Here is a 20,197-nt window from a genome sequence, read left to right as displayed (position 1 = left end):
CACCACAGCATGGCTTGATGAGCAGTGTGTAGGTTTGCGCCCAGGATCTGAACCAGCAAACCCCGAGCTGCCAAAGCAGAGCATGGGAACTTAACCACTTGGCCACGGGGCCAGTTCTGTTGGATATTTTTTATGGAAAATAATCCAGTCATTAAAGCTAGAAATTAAATGGTTGTAGCCTAATTATTATGATGATGATTTATACAATGTTTGTTTTATGAAAGTCTGAGTCTCTTGGTGAGATGATTTATTGTGTGATTAAAGTTTATATTATCTATGAGTGCTTTTTAAAACATTTGCCGTATTAAAACTCTTATTTGTAATGCCTGTCTTTGCTTTGATTTTCTTCTTTATACTATTTATTTGGTGAATAATTATTAACCAACTACCATATGCCAGACACTATTCTAGGCACCATAATCTAACGCATTATATTTGAATGAAAAAAAATGTATAGATTTAGGCTGATCCTAATTTTTGATGATGTATGTTCAGCCCACTTAAAAGAAAGAGGGCTAACTTTATACAGAATTTGCTGCTTTGTTCATTAGTTCTGCATCTAACTTTTGTGAATTTCTAAGCTATTATGTAGAATATAGCAAAGAATACTATGTGTTCAAGAAACAGAGATTGGATTGGTGGTTACCAGAGGGGAAGAGAGGAGGGAAGAGGGAGAAAGGGAGGACTAGGTACATGTGTGTGGTGTAATGGATTGTAATTAGTCTTTGGGTGGTGAACATGATGTAATCTACATAGAAAACAAAATATATAATGAGGTACACCTGAAATTTATATAATGTTATAAACTGTTACCACAATAAAAAAGAAAGAATGCTATGTGTTCACTAAAATCTATTCCCTTTTTCCACCTGGGCACACAGGTAAACTATATATCCCAGCCTTCCTTACAGATAAATGTGACTGCAGATTCATGTGACTGAAGTTTGAATAATATGAGTGGAAATAATGTATGCCAATTCCAGACTGTGCTATAAAACTTTTATATATATTCAGATCTTCGCTTTTCCCCCCTCGTCTTTAGCTTGATGAAGAGAATCCACCAGGGAACTCTGAGGCTCTAAGATAAGGAGCTTCCTACTGAACACCTGTATTGAGAACTCTGTTCTGTTGTCTTAAGTCTCTGAGATTTTAGGGTTATTTGTTTTAGCTCTTGGCCTATCCTAATACAAGGAGGAAACATGATTATACTGTAACTGGTGATATGTCTATGGGAGAGGACCATAATTTTTGCAAATACATAAGTCTAAAAGTGAGCTTAAGAGACTTCAGTCTTTTTCACCCGGTTTGTATGTACACCACTTCCTTAAGATGAAAACACTGCTGTCTTCCTTTTGGCTCTGGTGCTAGCTCTTGTTCTGCTTGAAGTATCTATGTACTCCCACATCCTGTCCCTGGCTCCCTGTTAATCTGTATCCTTCCGTCCATCTCCCTGAAAGGAAATACTTTCTCTTCTTCTCCATCTTATCTATCTTTCCCCTTCTCTTTCTTGATGACCAGAGGCTAATTTTCCAAAGGTTTTTCCTTCTGTGCCAAGTTTGGTGAGTGAGCAGTTGAGATCCTTCACATATTTTCAAGTGTGGTGGCACAATTTAAAAACTATGAGTTTTAGAACCCACTAATCACCAATTCACATCTAAGAACGACCTCCTGATTTACTCTCAATTTAACAAAATAACTAAAGCTTTTCTATACTGACATACCACCCATGTCTAAGGATGCCACATTATAACCCTGTTTGTAGGTTCTTCAGAGATTGTGTGCTGTATGTACAACTGATTCACTCTTTGCTTCCTCTTCCCCCACTTTTGACCTCTGACTGTGCCATCAGTGACTATTATGAGTATGTAGAACTGGATTGGCCTTTCCAAAAAGATGCAAAAATATTTTAATAGGAGATTGCTCTCATTACCTAATCAAATGACTAGATTGCTCAAATGACCTATTCATATGAAATAGGTCATATGAATAGATTGTTCAAATGGTCTATTCATATGAAAGTCTTTTTTTTTAAACTGACTAATTTATTTTCTCCATTTTCACCTGTTATCTCCTGATTTTCTTATTATGTTTAATGCCTATCCAATATCCCAATCATGACTATAATAGATTATTCTTATTATCTAAAAATATTTATCAGTTCTATCCCTTCATACTGGATACAAATTTAGATGCAGTTGCTTAAATATTTTGCCCACAACTGAAGACAGAAAGGACAGAAAATAGAGAATTAAATCAAGAGCTAACCTATCAAGATACAGTTTGGTACAGGCATTGTTTCTGAAGTTTTATTCATTTGCATAGCATCTTCATGATTTTTGTCATACTTCTTATAACCATACCTTTTTTTACCTAATATTTTCTTTGAATTTCATGTTTTTATTTAAATAAATTTACTTTAAAAGAAACTTTATATTGCTAGTCAAACTGAAAAATCAGTATCACGTGCTATAACTATAAGATTGACTAGATATTAATTCTGACTAAATACCTTCAAATGGCTCTGAAGCGAAACTCTTCTCCCTCTTTGTTAAAAAGGATTAGCTAGTATTAGCACCACATTAAAATTTTCTTCTTGACATATTCAGAAGGATTGAAAGATAGCTGAAAAGGGAATAACATTGTAGCTATTTCATTAGTCAGAATAGGCTAGCTTATGCTATCATAACAAACAACCTTAAAAATCTCAGTGGTTTAACACAACAAAGGTCTTTTTCTAGTTTAACCAGCAAGCCTGGGCAACTCTCCAGGACAGCTGTCCATTAAGCAGTAACACAGCAACCCAGGCTGCTTCAATCTTGGTCTCCACTATCCCAACATGAGACCTTCTCGGTGATTTTTGTGCCAGAGAAAGAGACAGACGTAGAATCACGCAGGAGCTGTGTCACCTCTGCTCGTATTTCGTAAGGCAGAATTAGTCACATGGATCCTTCCTGAACTTCATAGGAGCTGGCAATTGTAGTTACCCCTGTGCCTAAAAAAGAGTGGAGGCCAAGATATTGGTAGGCACCAATAAAGTCTACCATACTATGTAATTCAGTGCTGTTTACTGCCATTTTTATAGGTCGTCTAAAATCCTCTCTTCCTAAAAATGAGTCCCACACCTTGAAGAACAGTAGTATAAATGAAACAGTTTAATATTCTAAATCAAAAGACCTGTATATGAGTCTGTAATCTGCCACTTAAATACTGTAATCTTGGGCAAGAGATCTTGTAATTCTGTTTTCCCATCTGCAAAGCAGACTTAGTATGTTCCTCATAGAAAATTATGAAGGTCGAATGAATTTAAGTAAAAACATAAATATGTGTAAAATAAACTGTTACTCAAATGTTAGCTGTTAAATTTAATTGATTGTTGCATAGCTTTTTTGAAAGTGAGATATTTGTTTTTACAGCGATTGTGTACCTAGTATTAGAATTGGGCTCTAGCAAGAAGTTAGTTTCACAAACTAACAAAAGAGGCTGTACAAGTCCCAGACAGAATTACCCCTTCCTACTGATCTAAAACAAAGTTTAAGCATATTTCTTGACTATTGAAATGCTCTTTTTACAAGATCTTCTTATATTTCATTCTGCTTTGAATTACCAAATAAGAGAAAAATTATAATATTTTTATAAAGCTTTATAAGAAAACTATCATCAGTAGATGTAATGTTGGAACAAGCTTAGTTTAGAAACTTTCATTTGATGAAACTTAAATGGTATCATATTAACTAATTTTTAAAGCAAGGCAAAGTGTGATGATATTTATTTAAATGATTAAACTAAATAAGAATAAACTAAATTCATAAATAAATATCACTACAGATTTCTTACAGACTATTAATATAAAATCTAGCTACATGTACCTAATGTAACCTGTTTTTCTAGGTCACTTGCTCCTGTCCGAACTTCATCTCTAATTTTCTGCTATTTCTTCTTTAAGTAGTGGATAGAATTCACCAGTTAAGACTGGGCTTTTCTTTTGGGGAAGATGTTTAGTTACTAATTCAATTTCCTTTTGTATTAGAGATCTATTCAGATTTTCCATTTCTTAGTGAATCACTTTTGATTATTTGTATCTTTTTAGGAATTTGTCCATTTCATCTAAGCTGTCTAATTTGTTGGCATAAAGTTGTTCATAACATTCCCTTATAATATTTTTCATTTCTGTAGAGTTGACAGTGATGTCCCCTCTTTCATTTGTAATTTTGGTAATTTGTGTCTGTGCTGTTTTTCTTAGTCAGTCTAGTTTAAGACTTTTCAATTTTGTTCATCTTTTCAAAGAATTAAATTCTGGATTTCATTGTCGTCCTCAATTTTTTATTTACTGTTTTATTGCTTTCTGCTCTAATCTTTATTTTTTCCCTTTTCTGCTTGATTTTAGGTTTAGTTTACTCTTTTTCACCTTTTTAAAAGCATAAGCTGAGCAAATTTTTTCTAGTAACTTTTCGACTGTTGTAACCATAATATTCTTAGTCGAACCTTTAAAAAAAGGTAAAATAGCAAGATTAGTAATTAATTCTCTTAAAACTATCTTCTTAAAATTTTGTAATTTTGATTTTAATATGAAATTAATTAACATTTATTAAACTTTGTACTGAGTTGGGAGGCATTCTGAAGTACGTTTTTCTCTTCTTTAAACGTTATAGCCCCTGTTTTGTACCTTTCTCATGGCACTTAGCTTTCTCAGCTTTGTATCATAGCTGTTCTTGTTCTGTCTTATCCCCATCATTGAGTTCCTTCAGGTCAGAGACTGCCTTAATCATGTTTTAATCCCCCAAAGGATCTAGTACCGCGCTCTGCTCATGGTAGGAACGCAATAGCATTTATTGAGTTGAATGGAAGAGCTCTCATGCATTTTATGGAATTGGTTTTCAAAGGTTATATGCAGTTCTCTAACCAAATAATTCTCAATTTAAAGATATTAGTCTTTATGTGTGAAAATTTCATTTGGCGTTATATTTATATTTTGAGTAAATATGAATTTTCATATTAGTGAAGTATCCTAATACTGTCAAATGATTATGATAATCCCTAAACTGTATCCTGTTGCCTTTATTTTTGTTTTTAAATATTAGCATCTCTAGTGGAAGGGCAGCCTTTCTTATATTGTGTTTTTTCACAGGATTATTTAAATAAGGGGATACTTTAAAGATGAAAAATTAAATAGGAATAAGTTAGACTCATAATTATATTAGAGTTTTCAGCAATATGTGTCTGTATATAAATTTATACCTCACAACTATAACTTCTGAAGAAGAAAGTACAGTGTTTAGCCCTGATATTGCAACCTCTTTATTTTGGTCAGTAGACAACTTGATGAATATATTTATGATAACCTATTGCCTTAAAGTTTTTACTTGCAAATCAACAAGTATGCCTGTATACCTTCTGAAATTCCTTTTTTCTTGTTATTTGTCTGTAGCAGTTTGCTGTGTCAATGTTAGTGAACAGTTCCATCCTTTATTAAATTATTTATGAATTTAAAATTACTAATGGCATTTCAGTTATTTAGGTTTTGTTACTTTAGAGTATTTTGTTTTCATTGCTAGGAAGTTAGTATTAAAGTCTTTAAGTAGTAGGTGCTTTCTTTAAAAGAACTTACTTTGATATTCAAATCGCTATTTTCAATAGACTGAAAGAGAGAATATTTTCTCTACGCTTGGATAACTTCTGTATTTTTTTGCATTATGTTCAAGTGAGCCCCTTCTTTTCAGTGGGACTATAGTGCCATAAGTTGATGCTGATCAGCTACCTTTCGATTTTTTTTAAAAAATGGATATAGTTGCTGTTAGTCTTGGAAATGGTAAAACTATGTAATCTTGCTTCTTTTGCTCAGATAAAACAAATTCTGATTTCCTCCTTTGTAAAACTATTCACTGTGATAAAGATAGGGAAGGTTCATGTGAGAGCCCGTCATGGATAACCAGTGGCTGCACGCGAACTGATGTTTGTAGTATTGGTGAACATAGTTGACTTGACTTTACCACACTCTACACATTTTATATTTTACTTATATTTGTATAGGTTTCAAAGAAATAAGATCTCTAATAGTCTGTTGTCAAGAATATATGTGCATACTGTATTTCTAGCTATACTAATGTATCTTTATTCAGATTTAAAATAAACATGTTCCAATTATTTGATACTTCACAGCATAATATGGGTGTAAAACAACATACAACAACAGTTAGAGTTGGGAGAGTGGGGAGACTAAGGAAGATAACACATGGTATTTGGGGAAGATGCAGGGAAAAGGGAAGTTTATAAGACATATACTTCATTTTTCACACTTTTGTAGAAGAATCAGAAGAAAGAACTGGAAAGATTCTTTGCAGCTATATATTAATTTTGTAATTCATTTTAGAGCAGTAAAGTTTTATTTTTCATTATAATATGTCAGAAACTATTTCTACAGTAGACTAGCCTTTATTTGATAAAGATTGTCATATCGAATTTTGATTTCTTCTTTCTGCATTGTATCTGAGGTGTTTGTTTTATATGTTTCTTCTTTTCCAAAGATAGATACTTTCTCCTTGCAAAAAAACAAGGAACTACTTCTCCCTTATATCTATCCTATGTCAAATTGTCAAATTCTTTTGGTTTTTCTTTCTCTCTTTCTTTTTTTAACTTTGTTTTTGATCTCTCTGCTTTGAGAGAGGTACATAACTAAAAAGGAAAAGCTCCTTGGCATTCCTTCTTTCTTCAAGGTGTGGTTTATGTCACCATTAAGCACAGTCACAAGAAGGAATTAATCAGAACATTGGATAGATTGGAAGCATGCTGTTCTCACCTATTTCCAGATTTTGAATCCACCAGATTCAATTTTGAAACTTTTGAATTTTGAATTTTGAGTTGGGGGTTAAGAAGGAGGAAATACAGTGTCACAAATAATCTCTCTCCTTCTACGCTTCTTTCCCACCCCCATTCCAGGAAATTCATGGTACCCAAAGGTTTATTTTCTAGTAAATGTTTAGGAACTAAAATGTTGCAAATATTTTAAGATTCTGCCTGTGAAAGGTTTGTTAAAACTTTTAAAAATATAGTTTTCTCTTTCCAGGTAATTTTTTTGCTGTTTCTCTCTACTTCCTTGACATTTCTATAGTTCAAATCTTTTTTCCTATGTTTTCTTCTAAGAGTTTTATAACTTTAACTCTTACATTTAGGTCTTTGATCCATTTTGAATTCATTTTTGTATATGGTGTAAAATGAGTTCAACTTCATTCTTTTGCATGTAGATATCCAATTTTCCCAACACCATTTATTGAAAAGACTATCCTTTCCCCATTAAATGATCTTGGTACATTTGTCCAATCATTTGGCCATAGGATTTTTTTCTGGAATCTTTATTCTATTTTATTGGTCTGTATGTCTGTCATTATGCCAGTACCACACTGTTTTGTTTACTGTAGCTTTATAGTAAGTTTTGAAATTGTGAAGTGTAAGACTGCCAACTTTGTTCTTTTTTTTTTTTTAAAGATTTTTATTTTTTTCCTTTTTCTCCCCAAAGCCCCCCGGTACATAGTTGTATATTCTTTGTTGTGGGTCCTTCTAGTTGTGGCATGTGGGACGCTGTCTCAGCGTGGTTTGATGAGCAGTGCCATGTCTGCGCCCAGGATTTGAACCAACGAAACACTGGGCCGCCTGCAGTGGAGCACATGAACTTAACCACTCAGCCACAGGGCCAACCCCCCAACTTTGTTCTTTTTAAGGTTGTCTTGGCTATTCAGGATTCCTCGAGATTCCATATGAATTTTAGGATGAATTTTTCTATTTTTGCAAAAAAAAATATTATTTGGATTTTGATAAGAATTGCATTGAATCTATAGATCCTTTGAATGGTATTGCCATTTGAAAAATACTGTCTTCCAACTGGTGAACAAGGGATTGTCTTTCCATTTATTTCTGTTTTTTAAAATTTCTTTCAGGAACATTTTGTAGTTTTCAGTGTTCAAGTCTTTAACCTCCTTGATTAAGTTTATTCCTAAGTATTCTTTTTCTTGCTGTTTTAAATTGAATTGTTTTCTTAATTTCTTTTTGGGATTGTTCATTGTTAGTGTATTTTTGTGTACTGATTTTATATCCTGCAACTTTGCTGAACTCATTTATTAGTTCTGACAGTTTTCTGATGGACTCTTTAAGATTTTCTGCATTTAAGATTATGTCGTCTGTGAACAGAGATAATTTTACTTCTTCCTTTCTAATTTGAATGCCTTGTATTTCCTTTCCTTGCCTATAGCTAAAATGTTTTTATCCTCCTTTCACATTTGACAGTTTGTCTTTAGGTTAACCTTACTGAATATGCTTTTTATCTCAAAACCAACTTTGTGAAAGTACTTTCTTGGTGCTTTATGTTGTTCTGCTCATCTTTCTATTTATCCTTCAGTTCTCATTTTCCTGATCTTTGCTTTATTTGATCTGCCTTCATACCATTCTCCCATGATTATCGAGTCTTGTGCCGGTTTCCTTCTAAAAATTCCCCTCTGCTATAACCTTTATCAAAGACAAAAATACTTCAGCAGTCATTAGAAATTTGTGTTTTAATGCCTGTGTATTTGCTTGGACTAGGTGTAATTCAACATCATCTACAGCATCCCAGTTTACAAAGGAGCCTCTGTAGGTGGATTATCTCTTTCACTGTTAACATTCCTGTGTGATATATCTGGTGCTCTTATTTCTCACCCCCCTTCCAGTGATCTTGGGAAGAATTAGTGAGTATAGACTTTATTGGTCTCTCTTTGAAATAGGTCCAAATGATGGATACTTTATAACTTGGGACTCTTTTTTTAAAAACCTAACACAAGAGTTATGTTGCTTAAAAGAACGACTCAAAAGAAGTCCTAACTTTTACCATAGACATTAATACTCTCAGAGATAAGGCCTTGATTTGTATTTTATTACAGCTTTTTTCTTAGGAAAGTCCTCTTAGTGATCTGCTATGCACGTGGTATTTATAGAAGTCTTTCTCTAAGAGTATTCACAAACTTTAGCATGCATCAGAATCACTTGAAGGGCTTGCGAAACACAGATTGCTGGGCCCCCACCCTTCAGAGTTTTTGATTAAGCTGATCTGAGGTAGGGCCTGATCATTTGCATTTTTTAACAAATTCCCAGGTGATGCTATGCTGCTGGTCCAGACACCCTATTTTAAGAACCAACACTCTAAATCATGCTGGTTAACTTTCTTTCTGTACCACATTTTTCTTATTGTCTAACGTAGACCATTTTGGTTTGAGTATTCTACCACCTTCATAGTCGTAACATGTTTTCTTCGACATTTTTTCCTTCTCAGTTTTTTTTTTCCTTGAGGAAAATTCACCCTGAGCTAACTTAACGTCCATGCCAATCTTCCTCTATTTTTTAGTATGTGGGCTGCCAGCACAGTGTGGCCACTAACAGAGTGGTGTAGTTCCATGTCTGGGAACCAAACCCAGGCCACCAAAGTAGAGTTTGCTGAATTTGACCAGTAGACCACTGGGGCTGGCCCCTCCTCCTCAATTTTTAAAAAATTACTGGTGATATCACTGTTCTTGTCATCCACCATGGCATCTTAGATTTCTTTGTTTTACCCCTGCCCTCTGCCCTAGCATACAATTCAGACTTTCCAAATCATGCTGAATCTGTTGATAATGTCAACAACAACAAAAATACAGCTACCATTTACAGAGGATTTATGCTGTGCTAGGCACTGTTCTGAGCATTTTATTTTAATTAATTAGTGTAATCTTCACACCTCCCCCATATGTATAGGTGCTGTTATTAACCTCAAATAACCAGTGAGGAAGCTTAGGCACAGAAAGGTTCTCACAGCTAGGAAGAAGTGGAAAAAGTAGGAATCTGACTCAGACTTTCTGATTTCAGAGCCCAGACCCTTAATCCCTATGCTATCCAACCCCTCACTACTATGCTACCGTGTTATACTGCCTCTCCATACACTGTCTTGAAACCACTTGCTTACTTTATTTTCCATGGCCATAGCTCTCCCTGCTCTATGTCTTAATATACTCATAGATGAGCTATATCACCATATCTAAGCACTGTGCTAAGTACTTTACATGCTTGGAATTAGTTAAGCCTTGTAACAATCCTATGACTCTGTGAGAAAACTGAGGCTTAGTAAGGCTAAGTAACTTGCCAAGTTTCTTCCTACTAATAAATACTAGAGCCAAGACCTAAATCTTTGAAATGTGTAAGCCTATGTACTCTTAACCAATCTGCATCCTTCCTCTCAACCTCTGCCAGATTCCCAAACTCAAGTTTCTTACAGCATAAGAATCACGTTCCCAGTGTTGGTGTAGATCACTTCTCAGAGCAGTGGTTTCCTGTTACCTCTTTCATCACAATAAAATACCTGGTTTGGTTTTAGAGTCCTTCTACCCATCTCATTTCAACCACTTTTCTGTGTTTTTTACTATGTGGTAAACCCTTTCGACATAGAATTCTCTTATCCATCTGAATCATCTTATATACCATTTTCTTACAATGAAGTATATTAAAACTCTAGGCTTCCAAGCAAAATATCGTGTTCCATCTTCCAAGTTGACTTTTTGTGTTCTCCACCAAGCAGTATTAAGACTGTTGGACAAACTGTCATACCTGTGATTGTACCTCCCCTGTTTGATTGACTTAGAGATAACACTAGTTTTCTGTTACTTGGATGAGAGCAATATTGTAATCTACCTTAAAAAATAATTCCAATTCATTATTAGACATTTGCAGTATCCCATGGATGAGGGAGAAATGAAGGTAGAAAAAAGAATTAAATGTCCTCTATGAGCTATAAGGATAACCTTAGTTGGAATTCCCTGAGAAGGGAAAATAGAGAAGTCTGTATGACATTGACCTTCACAGATCTTTAGGATCCTGATTTTTCCCCTTGACTCTATCTCATAATTCTTGTACATTCCTCAGTTCTCCCTCAATTCTCCTGCTATCCTTCAGTTCCTTCCTTACATATCTACCCTAAGTTGCTGGTTTCCATCCGTCTAATAACTCAAATTTCATCATAAAAATTGTTATTAAGATTTTTTAGATATCTGGAGTCCCTTGAGTGGGGACCAGTGCTGTCTTTGTCAGAACTCAGCAGGTAAAATAGATATTCTGTTGCCATGACAATGTATTAATAAAATTCTAGTGAAGGACCTAAGAGCTTTCAGAATTAAATTATAATAATTTCTCCTATACTAAGCAATATTGGATAAATGTTTCATTATTTTTTAATTGATTGGTGGGATTATAATGAAAGAGATTCTAATATTGGCTATTAGTAGCCAGCAGATAGGCATATAAATCACTTGAAATCTTCATTTCTGATAGTGATTTTAAAAAACAGGCTCAAATATTACACTTTTAGCAGAGGTAAGAGTTCTCCTATTCCACAGCTTACTTTTGACAGAAAGCCATTCTGTTAACACCCTTAAGCCTTTGTTGCCATGGAGGTAGTAATGGGCTTTATTTCGTTTTTTTAATACACATTTAAAATATAAATATACACCCTAAAATTTAAATTGTGATTTAGCTGTCCTTAGGTTTTAACTCTTGGCGCTTTTCAAACATATTTTCTGTATTTTTCAAATACTTTGCTATTTTTATCCTCCAAAGAAAGTAGAGAAGAATTCTGGTCATTATAATGGCAAAGTTTTATATTATGTTTTACAAGCTCTTTTAGGAATAACTTAGAATTCCTTGTGGTTCAGTAATAGATGGGGATTTTGAAGAACATGCAGAAACTTTTGAAAAAAAGTACTGTGACTTTAAGTACTCACATGTCTTGGACACATATGGTTATGACACAATGTATAATGTATACAAATCAATTTCAGACTCAGCTGCTACTTTGATGCTATGCTAAGCATTTTAACTCTATTATAGTTTATTTAATAGAACTTAGTTTGAAAGTACCAAAGCAGTCTTCATAATTTTAACTTTTAATATATTTAATCGATTATTTAAATGTATTTCAATAGTGTTCCTTAACTTTCCCCTAAAAATCAGTGAATAAAATTTATATGAGCTTTCAATAAGTAAAACTTTCAATTTGTGAATTATACTTTATATTTCAGTCCTTACAAGAATGAATGGATTCCATGGCATGGAATATTACTATTCCATAGACCTCATGATTATATTTGTAACTAAATCACACATCTGTTTAGCATCCAGTGTCAAACTGGCATGACCTAGTTAATATCTTAGTCCACCAGCAGTTTTGACTTCTTACCTCAATAGCTGAACAGTCAAGTGATTGATTCCTTTGTTAAGCTAGGTAGATTAATCCTAGTTATGGTATTTAATCACAACTGAGTGTTATGGTTTGTTTCTGGATAAAGAAAACCTTTGACTACAATAATTATAAACAAAATCTTAAGACTTAGTTCTATACTTTCCTCAGTTAATACCTGCATTTAATGGCAAAGGAAGACAAAATAAGACAGCTCTTCGTTTTATAAAGAGAGAGAAAATAGCTATAGGTAATAGACAATTGCAACTTATGCTCATAGTTTTGAATATTAGATTTTAACTTTTCCAGTTTGCAGTGACTTTTTAACAAGGCCCATCTCCTCTATGAAGAATGCAGTTTATTTTTTTTCTGGCGCAAAAAATAGGGTAACCTGATCTGAGTCTGACAGAGTGTGTCGTTCATTTAAGTGCTTCCATCTGTTGCCTGCTGTTCCCCTTACTCATGACCCCTCTGTGTTTCTCTCTTTCCCTTTCCCCTTCTCCTTCCCTCTGTTTTTCTTTCCTTTTTCTTTCTTTTCTATTTTCTCTCTCTTTTATTTCCCCCTTCTCCCTCTCTCTGCCTCTTTTTTTGTCCTTAGCCCCTCTGAGGAAGGCAAAGTTTGTTGAGAGCCCACGAATTCCAGAATCCGAGCTTGGCTCACCAACCCTCACTTCAGCTCAGAAACTGGACGTGGATGAATACTGCCCTGGTAAGCATGCATGCAAAGTGTGTGCTTTAAAAGAGGGAGATTTGGATGAGGTCCGTCCAGCAGAGCAGTATTTTGCATGTATACTATTCATAAAAACATATCCGTTACCTCTTTTGCAATTGATCACATATTTTTCCTTATTAGAACATAGTTTTTACTGAACATCCTATTTGACTCGATATAATAATGAGAGTAAGTATTGAAAACAGTTTCAAAGATAATTTTCAAAAGAGTTAAAATAGTTTTGGTAGATAAATAGATTTCAGGGTGATTTTCATGATTTGAGATACTTGAAGAAATTTTGCTTTCGCCATGTGCAAACAGGAATGTTAAAGATATGAATAAAAATGTTAATTCAATACTAGCCTTAACACGTGACCTATTTTGCTTAATGCCTATTGGATTTCTGGACAGTTATAGAAAATTGTTGTGATGTTGGAAACATCAAACTTGAATTTGAAAAAAATCATTATAGGTTCCTGATTTGGACTCCTGGACACTCACTTTTAGAAATACCTCTTCTCATGAATGGCCTGTAAGGCACATGTGGGAGTTTGCTAATACCCTTCTTGTGTGGGAGCCAGACTGACAGAGACTCATTATCAATGCTTAGATTCTTCCAAACTTAGATGAGTTGCCTGGTAACATCCTTTACACTTACTCTACAGTGAGTCTATAGAACTGTGTCAGCAATGTTCACAGCTCTAGTTGAATATACAGATCAGAGGTTTAGTAAAGGGCCTTAGAAGACTTGGTTTTAGGACTTTTGTTTATTTCTGCTCATTAAAATTGATGTTAAACCACAGCAAATGCAACCGCTACGTATCTACATCATTAGGGGTCAGCAGAATAAAATGATTTTTAGTTCTAGGGAAGATATCAATAGCTCTACTCTGAACTATCAGGATAATATATCTCTGAAGCTAGCTAAGACATGTTTAAAAAAAATCAAAACCATAGACAAAAACTTGGGCCAAATCTAATCAGAGACATTTGATTTTATGAATGAGTTTTGAATATTGAAAGACCTGGAGGATTTCACTTTCAGGGTGCAGAACCCTGGGCTTCATCTGCTGTTGTAGATGACTGTTCATTTTTAAGACAATCACAGTTACGTATTAGGAACCAGCTTTTCTATTTCTAAAAGGAACTAAATAGCTCTTTAAATGGCACTGAAGCACATTGTTAGAAGAATCTTTTTCATGTTTTGAGGTATTGTCACACTTCTTGAGCAATGGAATAGTGTGCTTTGCGTTTCTTCATGCAAATTTTCGAGTAATAAAGTAAAATAAATAAATGCACTAATTCCCTATTCCTGCATTGAGTTTTGAAAGAGAAACCCTATCAGAGGCCTTTATGTTTTCTTCCAGATTTGTAAATCAGAATGAATGTGGGGAGACTAATCTTTCACTTCCTGTTTGCCCATCTAACGACCTTGATCTAATCTAGCTATTGTAATTGTCAAGAAGCAAGGTAGCTGCTGTTTATTGGAATGCCATTACTGAATCACTATGAAAAATCTTATCCATGTTATTATTTACATATATTTTCCACAAACATGAATTCTTTGCTGGATTGGAATTGAACAAAACTAAACCTCAGTTAAGATTTTCAGAAAACCAGGAAGAAACTAAAACATGTTGCCAAAACGTTAATTCCCGTACTCTGCAGTCTCTCCTTTTCTTTTCTGAAACAGGTTTAAAGCACAGTGATTTGCTCTTTTATAATGAAGTTATTAAACTCTGAAAATAAATTTCTACTGAGATGAGAGTAGTGACCTGAGGGATGAAGCTATTTTCTTCTACATAGTACCAAAAATTAACGGTAACCAAATGTATTCAGTAAACTCATAAAGCAAACGAATAACAGTCCGTTCTTTTTTAAGTTCTCTTACATAGGCTATAGTAACAGAACAATGATCATATTTTCTTGTATACTCATATGTTCTGTTGCAATTAAAGCTAGTGTTCTGATATCTTGTCCACCTGCTTTATTATCATATGAAAATTTAGGAAAATAGTATATCTCACAGAGGCAATAATCATAAGCTAAAGGTTAATGCAGTGATTCTCAAATTTTAGCATGCTTTAGGATTACCTGGAGGACTTGTTCAAATGCAGATTGCTGGGCTCACCCTAGAATTTCTGATTCATTAAGCCAGTTTTTCTAACAAATTCCTAGGTAATCCTGAAGCTGCTGGTTGAAGTTAGAGAACCAACTGGATTACAAGGCTGCTGCAGGCTGCTTATAAGTAGTCCAATAAACAATGCTGGAAATCTATAGGGTTAATTTTTGCTGTTGACTTCTGAGGAGTAATTGAGGATGTTGTTTCTGTATTATCTAAACTTAAACCCTTTGATGCCTATATTTTAGGTTGGAAGAATAAAGCTTTTGTGTCTCAGAAGTGTACTTATATTTTTCTTGGTTTGTCTTTTTGTACCTGGTATCTGTGTACCCATGTCTAGTTTTCAATGTTGTCCTACATGTAAAAGGAAATCATGGATCAAACCAGAGCAAGTCATTGATATTTGGTCTGCAAAGTCTAGAGAAAGCTACTCTGGGGTATAGCCATTGATCCAAAATATTTGTCTAATAAATTGAGAGATTGAGTCTACATAGAATTCGATTCCAGAGTACCTAATTTAGGTTTTACTATTCCTCAAATAGGATTTGTTGTTTGCAAAAAATGTGATAAAAATACAAGTAAATAGTATGTTTTGGTTCTGCAACTAAAACCATGGAGTTGATTGATACATAACTTGTTACTTAACTGAACTACCAGAGTAGGGAAAATAAAGTGAATTGTGTTTGATAATTGTCTTACAGTGGGGAAATCCACACCCAGAGAATTTAAGTGATTTGTTTAGGGTCAAGAGCAGGATTTATTATTGAACTCTTGAAGGGGACACAATGTAGTCCAGAAATAGATTCCTTTAATTCTATTACTGTGTAAAGTCCATAAATACCCCTTGAGTACCCTTAAATTAAAAAGCAGAAAATTCAGTTTTTAAGTATTACACAGGGCTATATTCTACTTTTAGGGTAACCAGCTGATATTGGTGATTTCAATAAAACAATTCCAAAAATAAGAGAACAGATTCATCCTACACTCTAACTTTTCTTCCTACATCATTACTTACTAGCTATGTGATTTTAGGCAAGTCACTTAACCTTTCTTAAGCCTCAATTTCCTCATCTGTAAAAATGGGGATGATAATCTTAAATCAGATTAATAAAGATAAAGCACTTAGCAGACTGCTTGGTTCATAGTAAATGTTCACAAATGTTACCTAGTTTTGTTATTATTACAGTGATGATCCCAAGGTATAGCATAGGATTTTAAAGTGTTTTCTAAATAATCAGGAAAAAAAAGATATAAAGGTTTAGGGTCATTTTTAGTTAAATGCGTCTTACTGTGTTTCAATTCTGATTTTCCCCTTATTAGTCTTGTCATCTTGAACATGTCTTATATATCTGTGCCTCAGTTTCCTGTCACTGCAGTATTATATATAACATGACATTATTTCCATACTTTGGCAAATTAAATATGTATTTGTATAGATACATGAATACACATTCACAGGTGAAAATGTCTGGAAGAATATACCAAACTAACATTGGTTGCCTAAAGAGGGAGAGAACTGGGGTTCTTGGGAAGTCAGTGGAGAGAGTGGGATTGGTGGGATAATGCTCATGTTAGCAGTGGTTGTATCTGGTTGGTGGGATTACAGATGGTTTTAATTTTCTTTCTTGGGCAGCATGTATTAGTGAATGAGAGCTCAGGTTCTGGAGTTAGATCTAGGTTTAATTTCTGAATCTGTCACCTACTAGCTGTGCGACTACATGTAACTTTCATAGCCTTAAATTCTTTGTCTGTAAAATTGTGATAAAAATAAAGTCTTTTTTTTAACAATAGATCTGTCTCATAGGGTTATTAAGATTAAATAAAATAATGTATAGCCAAATGCTTAGATCAGGCAAAATAAACAGTAAGAGGTTTTAGCATTCTTCCTGTTATTGTTCATCATTATCATTATACTTCCTTTTGTAAAATTTCTGCAATGAATTTGTATTGAAATTTTTCAGTAATCAGATGCCACTAAAGCATGGTGATACTCTTCATTTATATCTTAGTTTCTTAAGTTTTTATGTTGCACATTATAATAATACATAATTTCAAGTGTGTAGAACCTTGACACAGATGGCAGGCCAAGTTGACAGTTTTATAGGACTTGTGACTACATGTGCAAGGTTAAGGGCCAAAGTCCAGACCAGTGTTCTGAAAATAGGCAGGCTTTTATCCACACCAAATATTTTCAGAGAAATTTGAGATTAATCTTTTTATAATAGATCCTTTTAAATCTCTTTAAAAATGGCACTGCCCTTCAAAGGACAATGTTATTTAAGGTGACAACAAAATTAGGATGTATTTGAAACTCAAGAATGGGAGAGAATTTTATGATAGTTATTTGGCACATATTCATATTCATATTTATATTTTTTTGAATTTGTAAAGGATTTTTCATTTGGATTTCTTATCAGCATTGTACTTAACAGCTCAAGAACAAGCCACCGTAGATAAAAAATGTTTTATATAAAGTGAGTAGTTCCTTGAACCCTCTTTCCCAACTGCTATATAGTTGTAGTCATTCCATTTAAAAGAAAAGGATGATTTTGTTTTCTCATTTTCTTCCATTTTTTTTTCCTGAAAACATTATCAAATCTTATCTTTATTCCAAATAGTTAGGCTTTCTTCATATCTTTTGCTATGAATTTTGTACTTATAAATAAAACCCTCTATATGATTTTTGATTGACGTATGGGTACCAGGAGACTTTTTCTTGTAATTCACCTCTTCTGTTATGTTGTGTTTGTATTCCTTATTCCTCATGTCTTGTATTGTCTATATTGTAAACGCTTTAAATGTAAAGCAGGATTTTTAACCTGGGTTAAACTGGTGAGCTTCAGGGGGCTCTAAACTCCTAAAATTATGTGCAAACACTGTTCTCCATATTACATATGTTCTTCTTTCTTTAACACATTCTCAAAGCAGTCTGTGACACATACTTTCTCCACCCAAAAAAAGGAAAAAATAAATATTGTTGTAAAGGTTGAAATGAAACAAAGGTTGTGAATGGTACAAATATTAGAATGAAAAACGTTGCTGAAAGTTGGATAGTACACAGACTTGTAAGTCGATTAAAGGGAATATTTGAACTGCAGTGCTGCCCCAATCAGGATATGAAAGTCAGTATAGAAAGTAGAGATCAAAAGCAGAGAGCTAAACAGAAATAATTTCAGTATATTTTAAGTTTGAGAGATACTGCCTGATTACTGGCATTGAAAATAAGTATAACATCAAGGAACTAGAATATGGAGAGGATAGCTTTTCTTCCCCACATATCCTTATCTACCAATAAGTTCTTAACATGTTAGAAAGTTATTTTAGTGGACAGATACTTTGTTGAATAAAACTTTTCACTTGGAACGTTTTTAGTTGTTTTCCTGATTTATATTTTATTGTTGTTTAAAAGATAGTCTCATCACACTAACTTTTAGGTTAACTTCTCAAGGTGTTCTGTGTCACAAATTCTAAAGACTTGGCCTATGAATGTGATACTTAGATCCATAATTTAGTTAGATTTCCAAATGGATGGTTTTCCCATTAACTCTGAAAACCATTTTAACTTTTGGTTTTTGAGGCAGAAAAATGTTGAGAGTAAATGCATTAGTTTAGGCTACAGACAGTGGAGCTAGACTGCCTGTGTTCAAATATTACTCTGCCACTTAATAGTTGTGTCACCTTGGGCAAATTACTTAAACATAAGAATGATTAATTTCCTTATCTGTAAAATAGGGATTATAATATTACCTATACCATAGGAATGCTGTGAAGATGTAATAAATTAAAATATGTAAGATAATAAAAACAATGATGTGGTCCATAATTAGTGCTATGTAAATCTTATCTACAGTTGTTATGTTTTACAGCCTTTATTGCCTTTTATCTAAGAATACTGTGGGTAAAGGTATCATATCTTTTTTGTGAGTGCTTCTCAAAGAGGATAAAATTACGCCTATAACCTGTAGTCATTGGCCTGTTTTCACAAACAGTCTGTGTATAGATACGAAATTGTGTGGGGTTTGGTTATTTTTTTAATGGAGGCCGTTTTTCATAGTGGTAAATAGCTCAAGGTCTAGGATCAGACAAGCTTGGATTTAATTCTAGCTGTTGCACTTATTGGCTATGTAACTTTTATTACCTAATCTTTCTAATCCTCTGCTTCCTCATCTGTAAAATGAAGATAGTAATATTGCTTACTCCATAGGGTGTTTTTAATGATTAAATAAGATAATACACATAATTTACTCAGCACAATGTTTAGAACATCAGTTATTATGACTAATAACATCTCTCACATATATACATTATTGCAAATTTATTTCTGGAAAAAAATGAAGTTTTCTGTTATTCTTTTCCTAAGCAGTACATATGTTCCTTCAGCTCAATGTTCATCAAAAATTCTCAATGTTCATTCCCAAAAATGGGAACAGGAAGGGACAGAAAGGTATTCTTGACTTCTGTTTTAATACCCAAGAACCTAGAGATTTATGAATTCTGTATCTGATGTTGCCACTATCATTCTTGATCTCTAAGTCACTTAAAATCCTCTTTTTGTTTTTCCTTATCTAGAAGTTATTTGTTACAACATATAAATTTATAAGACTTGTGGGGAGTGTTGGTTAACTTCTATTCATTATTATTGAGTACCCTTGTGAATAGGTCCTTGTAGTAATCATCTATTGCTATATAACAAATTACCATAAAACTTAATAGCTTAAAACAGCATTTGTTATCTCTCAGTTTCTGTGGGTCAGAAATCTAGATGCAACTTAGCTGCACTCTGTGGCTCAAGGTCTCTCACAGGGTGCAATCAAGATAACGGCCTGGGCTGTAGTCATCTCAAGGCTCCACTGGGGAGGGATCCTCTTTCAAGTTTATACACTTGGTTATTGGAAGGATTCAGTTCCTTATGGGCTGTTAAATTGAGGGTCTCAGTTCCTCATGAGCTTTTGGCTAGAGGCCACCCTCAATTCCTTGCCGTGTGGGTCTCTCCATAAGGCACCTCACAATGTGGCAACTTGCTTTGTGAGAGCAAGCAAGCAAGAGGCAGAGAGTGTAAGCAAGATGAAAGTGGCAGTCTTTTATAACATAGTCTCAAAAGTGACAGCCTATCACTTTTTACCATATTCTGTTTGTTAGAAGC

The 20,197-nt window shown here is 34.0% G+C and overlaps 1 protein-coding gene across 16 annotated transcripts in view; it reads left to right on the top strand.

The window, feature by feature from the left end:
* The window catches only part of TANC2 (tetratricopeptide repeat, ankyrin repeat and coiled-coil containing 2), a 386,637-nt gene that overhangs the window by 193,919 nt on the left and 172,521 nt on the right, over positions 1-20,197 (top strand). For 8 of the 16 annotated variants that reach the window (XM_070561680.1, XM_070561679.1, XM_070561677.1 and 5 more), the window contains one exon: positions 12,819-12,929. The exons of the other annotated variants lie outside the window; for them this stretch is intronic. In XM_070561680.1, the coding sequence (XP_070417781.1) occupies positions 12,819-12,929 (111 nt within the window). The remainder of the gene's footprint in view (positions 1-12,818; positions 12,930-20,197) is intronic. 16 annotated transcript variants of the gene reach the window in all.

Source organism: Equus przewalskii, chromosome 10 (genome assembly GCF_037783145.1).
Source record: "Equus przewalskii isolate Varuska chromosome 10, EquPr2, whole genome shotgun sequence".
NCBI classification, from domain to species: Eukaryota; Metazoa; Chordata; class Mammalia; order Perissodactyla; family Equidae; genus Equus; species Equus przewalskii.
Note: the sequence above shows the minus strand (reverse complement) of the source record. Positions and strands in the feature narration are given on the sequence as shown.